The sequence below is a fragment of the Notothenia rossii genome (assembly GCF_949606895.1).
Source record: "Notothenia rossii genome assembly, chromosome: 12".
NCBI classification, from domain to species: Eukaryota; Metazoa; Chordata; class Actinopteri; order Perciformes; family Nototheniidae; genus Notothenia; species Notothenia rossii.
Genome location: NC_136911.1, coordinates 3,283,053 through 3,298,697, shown reverse-complemented (window position 1 = coordinate 3,298,697; position 15,645 = coordinate 3,283,053). Strand labels below are relative to the sequence as shown.

At 40.3% G+C, this 15,645-nt stretch overlaps 1 protein-coding gene across 2 annotated transcripts in view; it reads right to left on the bottom strand.

Annotated features, from left to right (window-relative positions):
• Positions 1-12,679: 12,679 nt before the first annotated feature.
• LOC307025979 (5-oxoprolinase-like) overlaps positions 12,680-15,645 on the bottom strand; it is a 29,082-nt gene continuing 26,116 nt past the window's right edge. For both annotated transcript variants that reach the window (XM_079661017.1, XM_079661016.1), the window contains exons 25-28: positions 15,173-15,333; positions 14,333-14,430; positions 13,300-13,441; positions 12,680-12,770 (exon numbers count right to left, since the gene is read on the bottom strand). In XM_079661017.1, the coding sequence (XP_079517143.1) occupies positions 13,427-13,441; positions 14,333-14,430; positions 15,173-15,333 (274 nt within the window). In that variant the 3' untranslated portion in view covers positions 12,680-12,770; positions 13,300-13,426. The remainder of the gene's footprint in view (positions 12,771-13,299; positions 13,442-14,332; positions 14,431-15,172; positions 15,334-15,645) is intronic.

Here is a 15,645-nt window from a genome sequence, read left to right as displayed (position 1 = left end):
ACGGGGTGCTCCGCCTATATGGGCAACTCTCCACCTATCAGTGGAATGAGAGGTTGCGTGGCATGGTAACAGCATGGTAACAGCATGGTAACATGACGCTCGTGCCTCGCCCCCCTCCTTTGCAGGGGGCGTGCTCAAATGCAGCTCATTTGCCACAGAATCAGCCCTTGTGAAGACAGGGTTGGAATATAGCAAATAGAGCGAAATGAGGCATGGCTAAAATGCATGATCTGTTTCTTATTTTGAAAAAAAAACTTCACAGACATGTTTTATATAGGTATGGCCCTACACTATATTATTCAAATATAGCATGATAGGTCAACTTATGTATGAGATAAAAACGTTGGTTTTGTCCTGGCAAACTTCAAAACACTCCTGAAAGACAAAAGACATGTGTGGGATTACCAATATACACTTCAAAATACAACCGGCTGCTTTTTAATAAACACACGTTTAGAATTTGCCCCAAGGTTTGCGGTAAGTTGGAGCAAATTAGAGGTAAACAATTAGGAAAAGGGAACATGGATTAAAATGTGTCATATACTTAAATTAATACTAATGAATGGTCTTCCTGAATAAAACCAGAACTTAGTTTAAGGGGACAAAGACTAAACATCAAAAAAAGGAATATATTATTTAAAATAAAACTAAACCATGCTCTCAAAAACTTAGAAAAGAGCAAACAAAAATATGTTCTGTTGATTACTGCAGGAAAACTGACAAAACCCAATTGTCAAATTATTTAGAAACATAGGGGAACATATTATTCCACAATAGTACATTTTCAAAATGATGTATGTTTTAGTAGAAATATGTATGTAATAATCCAATTAGCATTTGCATTTTGACACACTGTGAGTATGTCTAATTGTTAATAAATACCATTCTATTTTTAACTGTGACTTTAATGTTTTCAACATATATTTAAACAGGTAGTATACATATTTGGTTAGGGTTAGTTCTTAAAGGCAGCTCGAGTGCGCTAGAATTTGAAAAAATACACAAACGTTAAAAATCTGCCACTTCCTTACAGAGCCCCTCCTCCAACACACACGAACGTGCACATGTCCAATGAGGGCACGAGATAAGTTGGTGCACAGATGGAAGGCTGACAGGCAGGTAGGCCATCCAGTTACTTTAGCCGGCTCAGATGATTGGTCGTGCTTTTTACAGTACTACGACTTCCACAGATAAAATGTTGTAATGTATTTATTGTCAAAGCATTTAATGCATTCATTGCCATCGGGATGTTAAGAGCATTCCATGGAATATAACAAAAAGTGTTTCTGAAGTGAATTACCTACCCCACCTTTAAGATAAAACAATCCTTTAACTATTAGTTTCATTAAAGGTATTATTATTTGATTGAATAAAGAGCAAAGACATGTGTGAGTTTGGAAGTGTATTTATTGATAATTAAGGCACAAGTGAACACCAGCGACACAGCTGATGTTTGAACACAGGTAACAGTGGAGACTTCTCATGGCTTGTCAGTGAGGGGCAGTAGTGTAGTGGAGGGGAAGGATTCAATCAGAATAACATGCATAGTTGAAATAGAACATATTCAAAATACTACCATGGGTACAAAGCTTTTAAACGTTTAATAAAGCTGTAAGTGTGTTTGCTAACATGCAGCCGATCTATTAAGCTGCCCGACAAAAGGAATAAATCTGCCTTTTCAGAAATGTTTTCAAGTATTGCAATAAATCGGACTATTAACTTCTATTTATTAATAATATCCGAATCTAACACTCAGTACCTCAGCACCAAAACAGCCTGCTTCCACTCAAACATTAACAATCAAACACATTTCAAACTTCTTTGGTGACAAAGGACACATGCAGTCAGACACGAAAAATGTAACAATATATAACTCTATTAACTTTGTTTGAATACCTCTATGGAGAAAATTGCACGTCAAGGACACAAGACAGATTTAGTCAGAACACGTCGTCAGAAACACCCTGCAACAGCTTTTGTGCACACAAATAAGGCCACAGTTTAGTTTCAGTTTAGTTTAAATGTTTGGATGTTTTTATGTGGGTCTTATGAGGTGCTTATCCACAGTCAGTGTATTACTGACAGCATGCAGCTTGGGTAACAGACAGGAGTACAAACAGGAAGCTAAGTAATGAACGGCTGAAACAAAAACATATAAAATCAATATCAGTCTTTTTCTCTACTAAAGTGAATATGGAGAAGCACCAACATTCAACGCCACTTCATAACTCCAAACCGTCCCTTTAATGTAATGCATTGTAGCTGCTTCCAAAACAGAAAAGGACACACCTGTATTGCTTCACTTGCAGTGCAAACATTTAAAAGTCAGAAGTGATCTTTTAAAAATATATATATCAACGTATAACTTAAAAGGTTTAATTAAAAAAGTAAGTTAATCTAGTGGTTAGAAATGGTGTCCAGTTATAATACGAGGAACCTGCTTGAATACACTTTTCCTTTAAGCTTAATCCTCTTTTCCCTATTTTAGAGAATACTTTATTTAAAGGTGTATATCTCAGTACACTTTATAATCTGCCCTCTCAGGTTTCTCAGTGGCAGTTCTGACATTTAGGATGACATTTCTGATTGTCGACGTTGCAGCGACATCCCCCGCTGGTGTCTCCAGGACCCTTTAAGAAACAGATCAGAATAAGAGGTGACTACCTTTCAAATAAAACCTTTTTCAACCACCAAGTTTTGGCAGATTTCTATTTGGATCATTATTCCAGGGTGTAGGAGATTGGGTTTCTACACAAAGGGTAATTGAAAATGTTTTTTCTCAGTGATTGTGCTGTTATGTTAAATGTCTGTTGTTTGTTTTTCATGTATTGTGTCTTGATATTTGTCTGTTGATGTTACACATGGAGCTGCTGTGATGCAAATCAAATGTAAGACTTGATCTGACCAATAAAGTATTATCGTATCGTATCTTATAACAAAAGAGAGATGCAATGAGGAAAGGAAGGGTTTCTTACCCCCGGCCCCCAGCGAGGCCCTCTGGTCACCCAGCAGATCTCAGAGTGACAGACGGTGCAGCGCAGCCAATCACATCCATCCCTCTTCTGCACGATGATACCACACTGAGGACAGTGCATGGCCTCGCCTGACTGCACCAGGGTCTGTTTGAGACAGATAAGTGTGAGTGACAGTTTCTGATATGCAGAGATGGCTAAAGTACACACATCCTTTACTCAAGTAGAAGTACAGATACTCGTGTTTAAAAATACTCTGGTAAAAGTAGAAGTACTGACTAAACTTCTTTACTCAAGTGAAAGTAAAGAACTTTGAAATGTACTTCAGTAAAAAGTACCCATAACTAGCAGCTGTTTTAAAGAGTACCTTACCTCCCTTTATATTAATAGAACAATAATGTCATTGTTAGCTAATGAATGTTTCCATGGTGACCAACGGCAACATGACAACGTTTCCATTGGTCCCTCTTCTTTAGAGAAGACCAGGAAATGACGGATACACGGATCGTGTTCAAATCAATAGGCACGCAATGACTCTAAATAATAATGATCACGCCACCAAACACACATTCAGACTAAAGGAACCAGCCTGTTTGGAAAATGAGAGAAGTAGAAAGTACAGGTATTTGGGTTCAACATGTGAGAAGTAGAAAGTACAGGTATTTGTGTTCAACATGTAAGAAGTAGAAAGTACAGGTATTTGTGTTCAACATGTAAGAAGTAGAAAGTACAGGTATTTGTGTTCAACATGTAAGAAGTAGAAAGTACAGGTATTTGAGTTCAACATGTAAGAAGTAGAAAGTACAGGTATTTGTGTTCAACATGTGAGAAGTAGAAAGTACAGGTATTTGGGTTCAACATGTAAGAAGTAGAAAGTACAGGTATTTGGGTTCAACATGTAAGAAGTAGAAAGTACAGGTATTTGTGTTCAACATGTAAGAAGTAGAAAGTACAGGTATTTGGGTTCAACATGTAAGAAGTAGAAAGTACAGGTATTTGGGTTCAACATGTAAGAAGTAGAAAGTACAGGTATTTGTGTTCAACATGTAAGAAGTAGAAAGTACAGGTATTTGTGTTCAACATGTAAGAAGTAGAAAGTACAGGTATTTGGGTTCAACATGTAAGAAGTAGAAAGTACAGGTATTTGTGTTCAACATGTAAGAAGTAGAAAGTACAGGTATTTGTGTTCAACATGTAAGAAGTAGAAAGTACAGGTATTTGGGTTCAACATGTGAGAAGTAGAAAGTACAGGTATTTGTGTTCAACATGTAAGAAGTAGAAAGTACAGGTATTTGTGTTCAACATGTGAGAAGTAGAAAGTACAGGTATTTGTGTTCAACATGTAAGAAGTAGAAAGTACAGGTATTTGTGTTCAACATGTAAGAAGTAGAAAGTACAGGTATTTGGGTTCAACATGTAAGAAGTAGAAAGTACAGGTATTTGTGTTCAACATGTAAGAAGTAGAAAGTACAGGTATTTGAGTTCAACATGTAAGAAGTAGAAAGTACAGGTATTTGTGTTCAAAATGTAAGAAGTAGAAAGTAAAAGTCGTCAGAAAAGTAAGTAGTGGAGTAAAGTACTGATAACAGAAACATTTACTTAAGTACAGTAACAAAGTATTTGTACTCCTCTACTTCCCACCTCTGCTGATACGCATGAAACGTGATTTTATCCCAGATTGGTTATTGCACCAGTGCATTCCTTAAAACCAGTCAAATAGAAAGCTCAGAGGAGGTTTTCCTTTCACTTCACAGTCCACACATAAACACAAGTGAATGCAGCTTGCCTTCAGTAGCTGTGTCGTCCTCCTGGCTGCAGAGTCATTTATAGCGCGCGCTGCGAGGTCATCCTGGTATTGCTTACAGTTCATTCCCTCGTGGATAGACTGAGGAGAGACGGGACATAGAAACAAGGAGCTAAATATAACCTCAGTGGAAGTTTAATGCATACAAATAGAAACATTTCTGTCTCCTAACAGCAGTACGCCTGAGGGGATCAATTAGAAACATGTGAGTCTCAATAAGTTCTTTCAAAGGGCTTGCTGTTATCAATTAGACTAATTTGTTAGAGCACAGTAAAATCTTTCTACTATTTCTATTATCACCAACACAGAATATATAATTGTCTACCACTAGGGGTCTCCCAATCAAGACATGACACCATCACAACTAACAAAAATAAAACGCAATCTCACCTTGATTGCATTTACGGATTGCTCTGGGTTCGAAAATGGTTGGAAATAACGTGAGTATCAAACTCATCAATATATATGGAACAAAGTCTAGCTGTGTTTCTACTTTGAATGCAGTAATCTTAAACATTGCCCCAGCAAATGATCCAATGCTGTATCATTGGTGTGTGTATATACTGTTGATATGTCCTACCTTGCAGATGAGGCAGTTGTGCTTGGTGCAGACGGGGCAGTGGAAGACGTTGACCGTGTCCTCGTACACACACCAGCCTGCACAGTCGGGGGTGGCGCAGTGATAGCTGCCCTCGCACCGAGACTCCGCCACAGACAGACCTCTCTGCAGCCAGCGCTCGTACTCCTCTGCCGGCACCAACTGAGGACGAGGAAGGGATGTAAGTTATGAAGGACGAGTTAGCACTAATTTCCACCACCTAGTTTCCGTTCCACATCACCATCCCTTCAGTCACATGCTTTTATCACACGGCAATACTTATGTTGATGTATCATTTTTTAATAATTGTTTTGCTATGATGTTTGTATTTAGTTTTTGTTTGCTTTGTTCAGCCCTTTGAGGCATTTCTTGTGATTTGGGGCTATAATACATTTTGATTTGATTTAATTCTAATAATACTGCTAACAGGATTCTGGATTTCAGGATTCTGTTGATACACATTGTTCGTCCACACATCTTGTTCTGCGCACAAAGGCATTTAAACTGTTACATTCCTTCAGCTTTTCTGTTTAGATTATAGTTCATGTTTTTACATCTAGAAGCTGGGGAGGTTGAGAAACTGTTGCTTCATATAAGCTGAAGCCGCTGAAGTCTCATGAGGAGAGGTCAAAGTCTGGGCAGAAAGCAGAGCAGTAGCTCCAGCACAAAGTACTTTAAATATGCAAAACTTGACTGGGAATCAACACAAAACAGGCATAACTCCTATAGTTAATGGAAAACAATCTGTAGCCATGTTTGAAGCATGCTCAAATATAGTGTATCAATCAAAACTGCAGCAGCATCAAGGTGTGAATTCTTCTTATAGTGACTAATTGACACCTAGATTCTTGATGTCACTGCTACTTTTCCTGATGGACTAACTCAACACCGTTCTGTTCTCTTTACACAAAAGGAAGCATTCTTTTAGCTACTTCAGGAAAAAAGGCCAGTTGTAAATATGTGGAAGGTAAAAAAGTGTGTGTTGTTGTGACTCACGGCTCTGATCTCCCTCTCCTGCAGGGAGCAGGTACAGGAGTACGTGTCGTCTCTGTAGGGACACGCCACCTCCGGCTCCTCACTCAGCATGATGACTGAACGCAGGCACTCTCTGGAGACACACATCGAACAGACAGGAAACACATGAGGCGGAGGAAGCGCCACTCCCTTTCATTTCTAAACATCTTTACATCTCACTGCCTTTCCACAGAGATGGCAAAAGTACACACATCCTTTACTCAAGTAGAAGTACAGATACTCGTGTTTAAAAATACTCTGGTGAAAGTAGAAGTACTGACTAAACTTCTTGACTCAAGTGAAAGTAAAGAACTTTGAAATGTACTTCAGTAAAAAGTACCCATAACTAGCAGCTGTTTTAAAGAGTACCTGACCTCCCTTTATATTAATAGAACAATAATGTCATTGTTAGCTAATGAATGTTTCCATGCTGAACAACGGCAACATGACAACGTTTCCATTGGTCCCTCTTCTTTAGAGAAGACCAGGAAATGATGGATACACGGATCGTGTTCAAATCAATAGGCACGCAATGACTCTAAATAATAATGATCACGCCACCAAACACACATTCAGACTAAAGGAACCAGCCTGTTTGGAAAATGAGAGAAGTAGAAAGTACAGGTATTTGGGTTCAACATGTAAGAAGTAGAAAGTACAGGTATTTGAGTTCAACATGTAAGAAGTAGAAAGTACAGGTATTTGAGTTCAACATGTAAGAAGTAGAAAGTTCAGGTATTTGTGTTCAACATGTAAGAAGTAGAAAGTACAGGTATTTGTGTTCAACATGTGAGAAGTAGAAAGTACAGGTATTTGTGTTCAACATGTAAGAAGTAGAAAGTACAGGTATTTGAGTTCAACATGTAAGAAGTCAAAGTAAAAAGTGGTCAGAAAAATAAGTAGTGGACTAAAGTATGATACCTAAAAATGGACTTAAGTACAGTAACAAAGTATTTGTACTCCACTACTTCCCACCTCTGCCTTTCCACCTGTTATAACACATGTTCTCTGAGTACCTGCAGAAGCAGTGCAGACACTCCCTCAGCAGGACCCCCTCCCCTCTCTTCAGGTCCACATAGCAGATCCTGCAGTCCACGGGCTCGGGGTTCGGCAGCAGCTCCTGTCCGTCCAGCAGCACCAGCCGGGCGAAGTTCTCTCTGCGCTCCGCTTCCCGGGTCTGGGGTTATTGGGAGGGTTAGAATAATGCTCTGACTGTTTCCCGTCAGTATTTGTCATATGCACAATACACTGAATGTATGTTGTGAAAATACTGAATGTCCTCTTCCAACATGAGAGTCACATGCTAACAAAGGTATCCCAACTGTAGCTGTGAACATGACAGGATGTGTGATTACCTAGAAGAGCATCAGGACTGTTTGAGGCATATGATAGCTATGTGATTAACATGATGATTCAGCCTCTATGGAGAGAGACATATGACAAGCATGCTCATTTCTGACGTGGAGCTAATCTGAAGTAAACATTGAATACTGCTTTCTATTCCTCCATCTAGTGACTGTGGAACTCCCTCTCTTGGATATCAGCATGTGAAGGACACTGTTCAGGAACTAGTTGATGCTCTGTATGTGATGACTACTTCCATTCTGGAGAGGATCACAGATACATGGATCCTGAGGTTGAAGCTCAAGCCGGGGACCAGGGAGAGTTTTCGAACAATGTGTAAGAAGTATAGTAAGACGCAAACATTGTGTATAAACATTTTATTTCAATGTGATTCACAATATACAGTGCAAAAATAGCAATCAGGCTGATACATTCAATTTAGTGGCAAACTCTTATTAAAGTTCATTTAAAAAACAGTTTGAATTGCCTTGTGTTGAAAGTTGCTATATAAATAAACTTGCCTTGCCTTGCATGATGCTGATCATGATTATCCAGCTTAATATAAGTACAAGTCTTTCATAACCTTTCTCACCCCTTTATATCTCCAGCAGTCTGTACCAATAACCAGATATATGAGGGCTTCACTCAGGGTTTCACAAGAGAGTCAGACTAAGTGATTTATGTCATTATGATACAAATAAATCCATCTTTCCCAGACTTTTTAAAACTCTAAAAAATTGCAATATTTGATTCTTTGTATGTAGGATAACATATACCACCACCTATTTTACCGGTATTAGGTTGATAGGGATATACAAAAGTCTTGTACATCTCAAATGACCCACATTCAACTTCAGAGTGGCAATAAAGGGCCATGTGCTTTCTAACAGTATATTCTGCTGAGACGATGGTTCAGGCTGTCAATGAGACACATCTAAACGTGTGTGTGTGTGTGTGTGTGTGTGTGTGTGTGTGTGTGTGTGTGTGTGTGTGTGTGTGTGTGTGTGTGTGTGTGTGTGTGTGTGTGTGTGTGTGTGTGTGTTCAGTAGTCCTGGTCCAGGTTAAACAGGAGTGAGTTGTTTTGAGCCTCAGCACTCCTCAGCACCTCTCTTCTCCCTTTCTCCTTTAAAAAAACAGAGACAGAAGAGAAGAGAGTAAAACTGAGGGGCCGGCAAATTTGAACTTGAATCAATGTCAGACTTTCCCCCTGCTTAGCATTTGGTCCAACGTGGAGCCCTGTGTTGCTTTAAAGGCTGTACCTATGTTATTCCTTCATTCTAAACTTGCAACTAAGATAATTCACTATAATAGTGTGTAATTACATTTTATAAATGTACTTTTTGGTGCTGTTAGATTGCTGCATTTCAGATATTATACGTCTAAACATATTATATGTTTAAATTTGCCTCATTCACAGACTGAACCATCCTCATGCCAACGTCTATTTTTATGTCTATGTGCTTGAATTAAAAGCACATGGCTCTTTTATTTCCATTCTTAAGTTGAATGTGGGCCATTTGAGATTTACAATACTTTGATATCCACACCAATTGATCAAACAAATGAAATAGGTGGAGGTATATGTTATCATACAGGAAATACAGATATTTTAATAGATATAAGTGTCATTTTAAATCTCTGCCACCATCAAACCAAGGTTTTACTCTCAGTCATATGGGTGGATGAAGCTGTTGTTATAGAGTGTACTGTGTGTCAGACTGAGTGTGCAGGTGTGCAGGTGTGCAGGTGTGCAGGTGTTATTGAGTTTCTACCTGCTGGTACTGTCTGACCGCCTCCTTCTCCTGCTGGATGCGTCTGAGCTCCAGGTCGTCGGGCCGGTACCCCCCCGGCACCACGTATCCCTCAGGGCGGTTGGTGCTGCAGATCTCACAGCCCGGACGCGTGGGTTTGTTGATGTAGGTGCAGGACGGACACGCCCAACCCTGAGGGGTGGGATCAATCAATCAATCAACAACGTTATTAATCCCGCAGGGGGCAATTGGTTATGAGAAGCATTTGTCATGGACACAGGCAGGAAGACACAGGAAGAAAGCACACAGATACACCCAGGAGCCTGGATGTGGATCATTCCAATGTACACGATAAATTGTTCATAGCATCAAAATAAAGAAGTAAATAAATAATCAAGTTAAAAAATGAATTTGGCAACAGATGAAATTCATGTGCAAGAACATGACCTGGAGATGAATTTCACCTGTTGCCATCAGGGCGTAGATATGCTCTACCTGCTCTTAGGAGAAAGAACATGTGAGAAACACAGCTACCTACTTTAAATATGACATATTTGATCAAACATTGAGCATTTCTAAAAGTGTGTAAATAATAAAGTTTGGTTCTTATTAAAGCAAGACTGCTCTCTTACCTGTGTGGAGGCTGTGTTGGGGGTCAGAGCTCTGTGGAGTTGAGGCATCTCCATGTTGGCTAGATCTCTGATCTCACGGATGTCCCCTCTCTCAGACCCACCTGCGACAGAACAAAGCATCTAATAAGCAACCAGGAATGTTTCATATGTGTGTATGGTTGTACTTTAGTGTTGTTGGGTCACGGTAGGGCTTGAGCCAACATCTAGCAGAGCAGTGATCTCTTTACATTCAGTCTTAGTAGAATTGCACTTTCTTTTTATACAACACAATTAGACAGTGTTATAAGGTCATGCTAGAGAAGCATGTGGGTCGTAGCATTACATTTAAATACCCTGTAGTTTTCAATGTAAAGTTCTTTATTCAACTGTGTTTCAGTGCCGAGATAATGACTTCTGGTATTGTTGCAGCATCAGACTGCTAAAACAGTTAATGATTCAAAGCGTATTGTAGTAAACTAAACACTGAACTAAGAGCTGTAATCTCACGTGTGCCCTTGACATTTAAAAGTAATATACAGGAAAACATTCCTTCCCACTGCAATAACTCTATATAACAAATCCCCTCTGGCTGGCAAAATTAGGATCAATCTTATCTCTTATTAAAAAATCAAATCTGATAACCATCACATCCTCCCTCACCCGTGCTGCTGCTGCTGCTGTGGAGCCTCGCAGGCAGGGTGGTGTACGGCCTCCGGTCCAGAGAGGAGGGGCCGTTAGCAGAGGTAGCGTTCAGCAGGGGGGTGGAGGGAGGCAGAGAGGGAGGGGTGAGGAGAGGCAGAGAAGGAGGGGTGAGGAGCAGAGCACTCTCCTGGTCCTGCTGCAGGGCCTGGAGGGAGAGGCGAGCGTGTCGGGCGGACAGGAGGAACAGGAAGGCCGAGTCGTCGTTCTGACGGACCCCGTACGAGGCCAGGGAGCGCTGGTCGCTGCACAGACACTGACCGATCACCCAGCGCTGCACCCGAGGGTGGAAGCCGTACTCCAGGAACATCTGGGGAGGAAGAAGAGTGGGGAAGACATTTTAGCTTTTTTTAAATTAATTTGTGATTCTGTGAAAGCTCGATATGTCATTTTATGCCGTGGTTTCTCATTTAAAACAACGACAAAAGATAGAGTTTGTGTTCTGAATGTCCTCTTCCAACATGAGAGCCACATGATAACAAAGGTATCAACTGTAGCTGTGAACATGACAGGATGTGTGATTACCTAGCAGAGCATCAGGACTGTTTGAGGCATAATATAGCTATGTGATTAACATGATGATTCAGCCTCTATGGAGAGAGACATATGACAAGCATGATCATTTCTGACGTGGAGCTAATCTGAAGTAAACATTAGCCGCGTTCACACCGGAGTACTTTTCCCATTTTAGTTCCGAAATGTCGCGTTCACACCAAAAAGAGCCGGAACTCAAATTAGTTCATGAGAACCTTTTGACCCCTTTTCCGTCCCTGCTAGAGAGCAGGGACTCTCATGCGGCTCTCTTGTGAGAAAAGAGCTATATTTCTGATTGGCTGGGCGGATTGCAAACCACGCCCCGTAAAACAAAAAAAAAGTGTTGTGAAGTCACCATTTTATTATCCTCGCATTAGCATTATTAGCATTAGCATTAGCCCAGCGCAGAAACGCAGAGAGACTAACTTTTGGCAACACAAAATAAAACATGGGAGCGGTGGAGATGAGGAGGTGTCGGCGTTCTGGCGATTTACTCTGAGGCTTCAGTAGAAGCTGCTGGGAGTCCCAGCAGCTTCTACTGAAGTCAGTCCCTAACTCCGGGGACTTCCGGCCGGGGATTTTGGGCGGCAGTATACGCCGTGAAGTTGTTTGCGGCCTGCCAGTAAACCCAAAGCAGAAGAAGAAGAAGTGACGTCAGCGGCTTCATTTGCCTAATCCACCCCCAGGGACTTATTCCGGTGTGAACGCGATCTGTACTTAGTTCATGAGAACTAAAGAGTTCTCAGGAACCTTTGTGGGAAAAGTACTGTGGTGTGAAAGCGCCTATTGAATACTGCTTTCTATTCCTCCATCTTGTGACTGGGTAACTCCCTCTCTTGGATATCAGCATGTGAAGGACACTGTTCAGGAACTAGTTGATGCTCTGTATGTGATGACTACTTCAATTTTTTATATTGCAGTTGGCATCCCCTAGTTATGATTTGTTCAGGAAGTTTTTACCCCGAGCAGAATTATCCACAGATAACTTCCTCTCCAAAACAGACAGTCTTGTGATTGAAGTACAAACAGGGAATGAAGCCGTGTTATGAAAGCTGTTTGGCTGCAGCTGATGTTTCTTTCCAGCTGATTCCTCTGATAGCTTAAGATCCCAACATCCAATGACTAACATCCTTCCTCAGGTTACAATATAGAGCTAAAAACGACCAAGATCGAAACGGTGTTTGGTGAAAAATGTGTCTTAAAGTGGATAAAAAGTCTAATTGTGACAGCTTCTGACAGACCACGCTGTCACATGCTCAAAGGGAATAAGACGCCATTACTAAATAATAAAATCAACTGGACATGATTATTTCAGGACACTAATAAAGAACAGAAGCATCTCTCAGACTGACCTGCTGTTTCAGTGCAGCCGTCGTCATGTGTGGGAAAACCTTCACAGTGACGCAACACGACGAAGAATAATCCTCAACAGCAACGACCAAGCTGTGGGATAAATGAGACGCACACAGTTAGACAAACTCTTCCAAAAGATAAAGATCACTTATTGATCCCAATTTGGGCAATGTTTTTGGTCACAGCAGCCGGTTAAAACAAGGCAGTGCAAATCATTTGAAAATGAAAAAGATTAGAAAATAAACAAAACTGAGATATACACATCTCAGGGTATTATTAACATGAAGTGTGCAACATCATATCTTTAAACAGGACATCATTGAGCTATGGAAGGTTAAAGTGAAAAGACTCAACTGCTGTGAGGAAATGTTGAATATGGTTAATCTAGTAAACTGTACTCTGCTCTGTTTGTGGATGTGCTTTAATTGTATTTTGTCAAATCTAACATTCTACTAACGGCACACTTAAAAAATATATATTATTTATTTTCAGCATTATGTTTTAATCTGCCACATGTCTAATGTTGGGGAATGTTCAGTTGTGTTTGTGTCATGTGAATCAATAAATACATGTTTTAAAAAATAAAACAAATAACATTATTATCCATTAATCTGCCTACTTGATTTCATTGTCCTCAGCGTCTCGGGGGGTCGGCTGGATCTTCAGCGCGGCGTGTTGTCGGGCGAGCGTCGCAGCGCAGAGCGACGCTGACTGCATGTCGCCTGCCTGTATGGCTCGAGTCAGCTCTAGGCAGGTGTCCTCTACAGATGGACACACACACACACACACACACACACACACACACACACACACACACACACACACACACACACACACACACACACACACACACACACACACACACACACACACACACACACACACACACACACACACACACACACACACACACACACACACACACACACACACACACACACACACACACACACACACACACACACACACGGCAACGTATCAGCGAGAGCAGCAGCACATTTACAACTTGGAGATATAACCACTATTTTCAATTTGTGGGGATAAAGGACGCAACAAATATTACGGTGAAATGTAAAGTGTGTGCAGGACAGGAAGCATTGTCCACTTGATTGTTGAGGCTACAAGAAAGATGCCTGTCAAAATGTCTAAACATATCTTTTGTGTTTTATTGTTCCATTGCATTTCATAATGATAATTGCTACAATGATGGGGAGTTGTCTTTTCTCTTACTGTGCCACAGAACAACACAAAAACTTGCATTTGTATTGTTATTATTTTTAAAGTAAAGTAAAGTAACTTGTTACAAGTTACTTTTATAATTTAGTAACTAATAAAGTAACTAGTTACTTTTTTGAGAGCAGTAACTATAACTATTACTAGTTACTTTTTAAAAGTAACTTGCCCAACACTGATCGACGTATTGGGCACCCCTGGTCTAGATATATATCCTTTATTCAACCAGGTAAAAAGTCTCATTGAGATTAAAGTCTGTTGACCTGGTCAAGAAGGGCAGCAAGAACAACAGATAAAACACAGACAATACAGGCAGACGAACTCAGCTGTAAAACACAAATGAAATGGCACATTAACCAGTCTATATGCGATAAAAGAAACTATTGGAAATCATAAAAACCGGTCAGTCTTAGTCTCACCCCGGGCTGCAGGCTGACGCTGGTCTTGCCTCCCAGGTTGAGGACTCGTCCGTCAGCTCTGTGCAGGAGGTTCAACCCGGAGGAACCGTCCTCACCCCCTGAGCCGCAGAGAGAGAGTGTTAGAGAGAGACAGAGCAAATACCTTTCAATGCAAATTAAAAATGGTCATATGCATATATTATAATGACTATTATCATAATTATCTTAGTATCAGTTGATGTAAAAATAGGATGAGAAATGAAACTGTCTTGTTATCTGAACATGGACTTGTAGGAATTTATTTTTTATAAAGGGGTGTATGTATGTATGTATGTATATGTGTACATATGTATGTGTATGTATAGAATTGAGTTTATCTGTGTGAGTATTTAATGATCTTTTATTTACTTTATTCTGCAACAGGATGACTAGCGGGAGGGCTACCTCTGTACAGACTCCTTTCTGCCCTCCCACTTCTACACATTGTGTTTGATTTTTAGATGTATAAACTGTCTAATTGTTGAAATAGTAGAATAAATAATAATTTTAAAAAAAGATACAAGTATATACATGTAAATAGAATAGGATATGTACAAGTACAGAATATTAAATACAATAATGTCAATTAAGACAACAAATTAAATACGGTTTATTGCGGTGTATAAAATGTCGGCTGGTTCAGGTTGAAGGGGTCAGAGGTTGTTACAGGATGTGTATTTTGTTGTGTAATTTTTATTATAATTTTTGTATCTTTAATAGTTGTTTACGCATGCTTCTGAGCTGTCTTTGGCTCTTTCCTGCTGTAACAATGTAAATGTCCCCTCGATGGGACGAATAAAGGTATTCTGATTCTGAGGTTACCCTGCAGGCCGTACGGTCGGGTGGACCTCCTCTCCGTCAGCACCGACAGCACCACCTGGTTCCTGAACAGAAGTTTCCTCACCACCCCGTCTCCCCCGCAGTATTTCCCTGCTCCTCCTGAGCCGGGCCGCAGAGAAAAGTGCTCTAAGATGACGGGATATCTGAAGAGCAGCAACACGTCGGTCAATATTCATACAAAGTGTTAGGAAAATACTGAATGTACTCTTCCAATGTACACGTGATAACAAAGGTATCCCAACTGTAGCTGAGAACATGACAGGATGTGTGATTACCTAGAAGAGCATCAGGACTGTTTGAGGCATATGATAGCTATGTGATTAACATGATGATTCAGCCTCTATGGAGAGAGACATATGACAAGCATGCTCATTTCTGACGTGGAGCTAATCTGAAGTAAACATTGAATACTGCTTTCTATTCCTCCATCTTGTGACTGTGGAACTCCCTCTCTT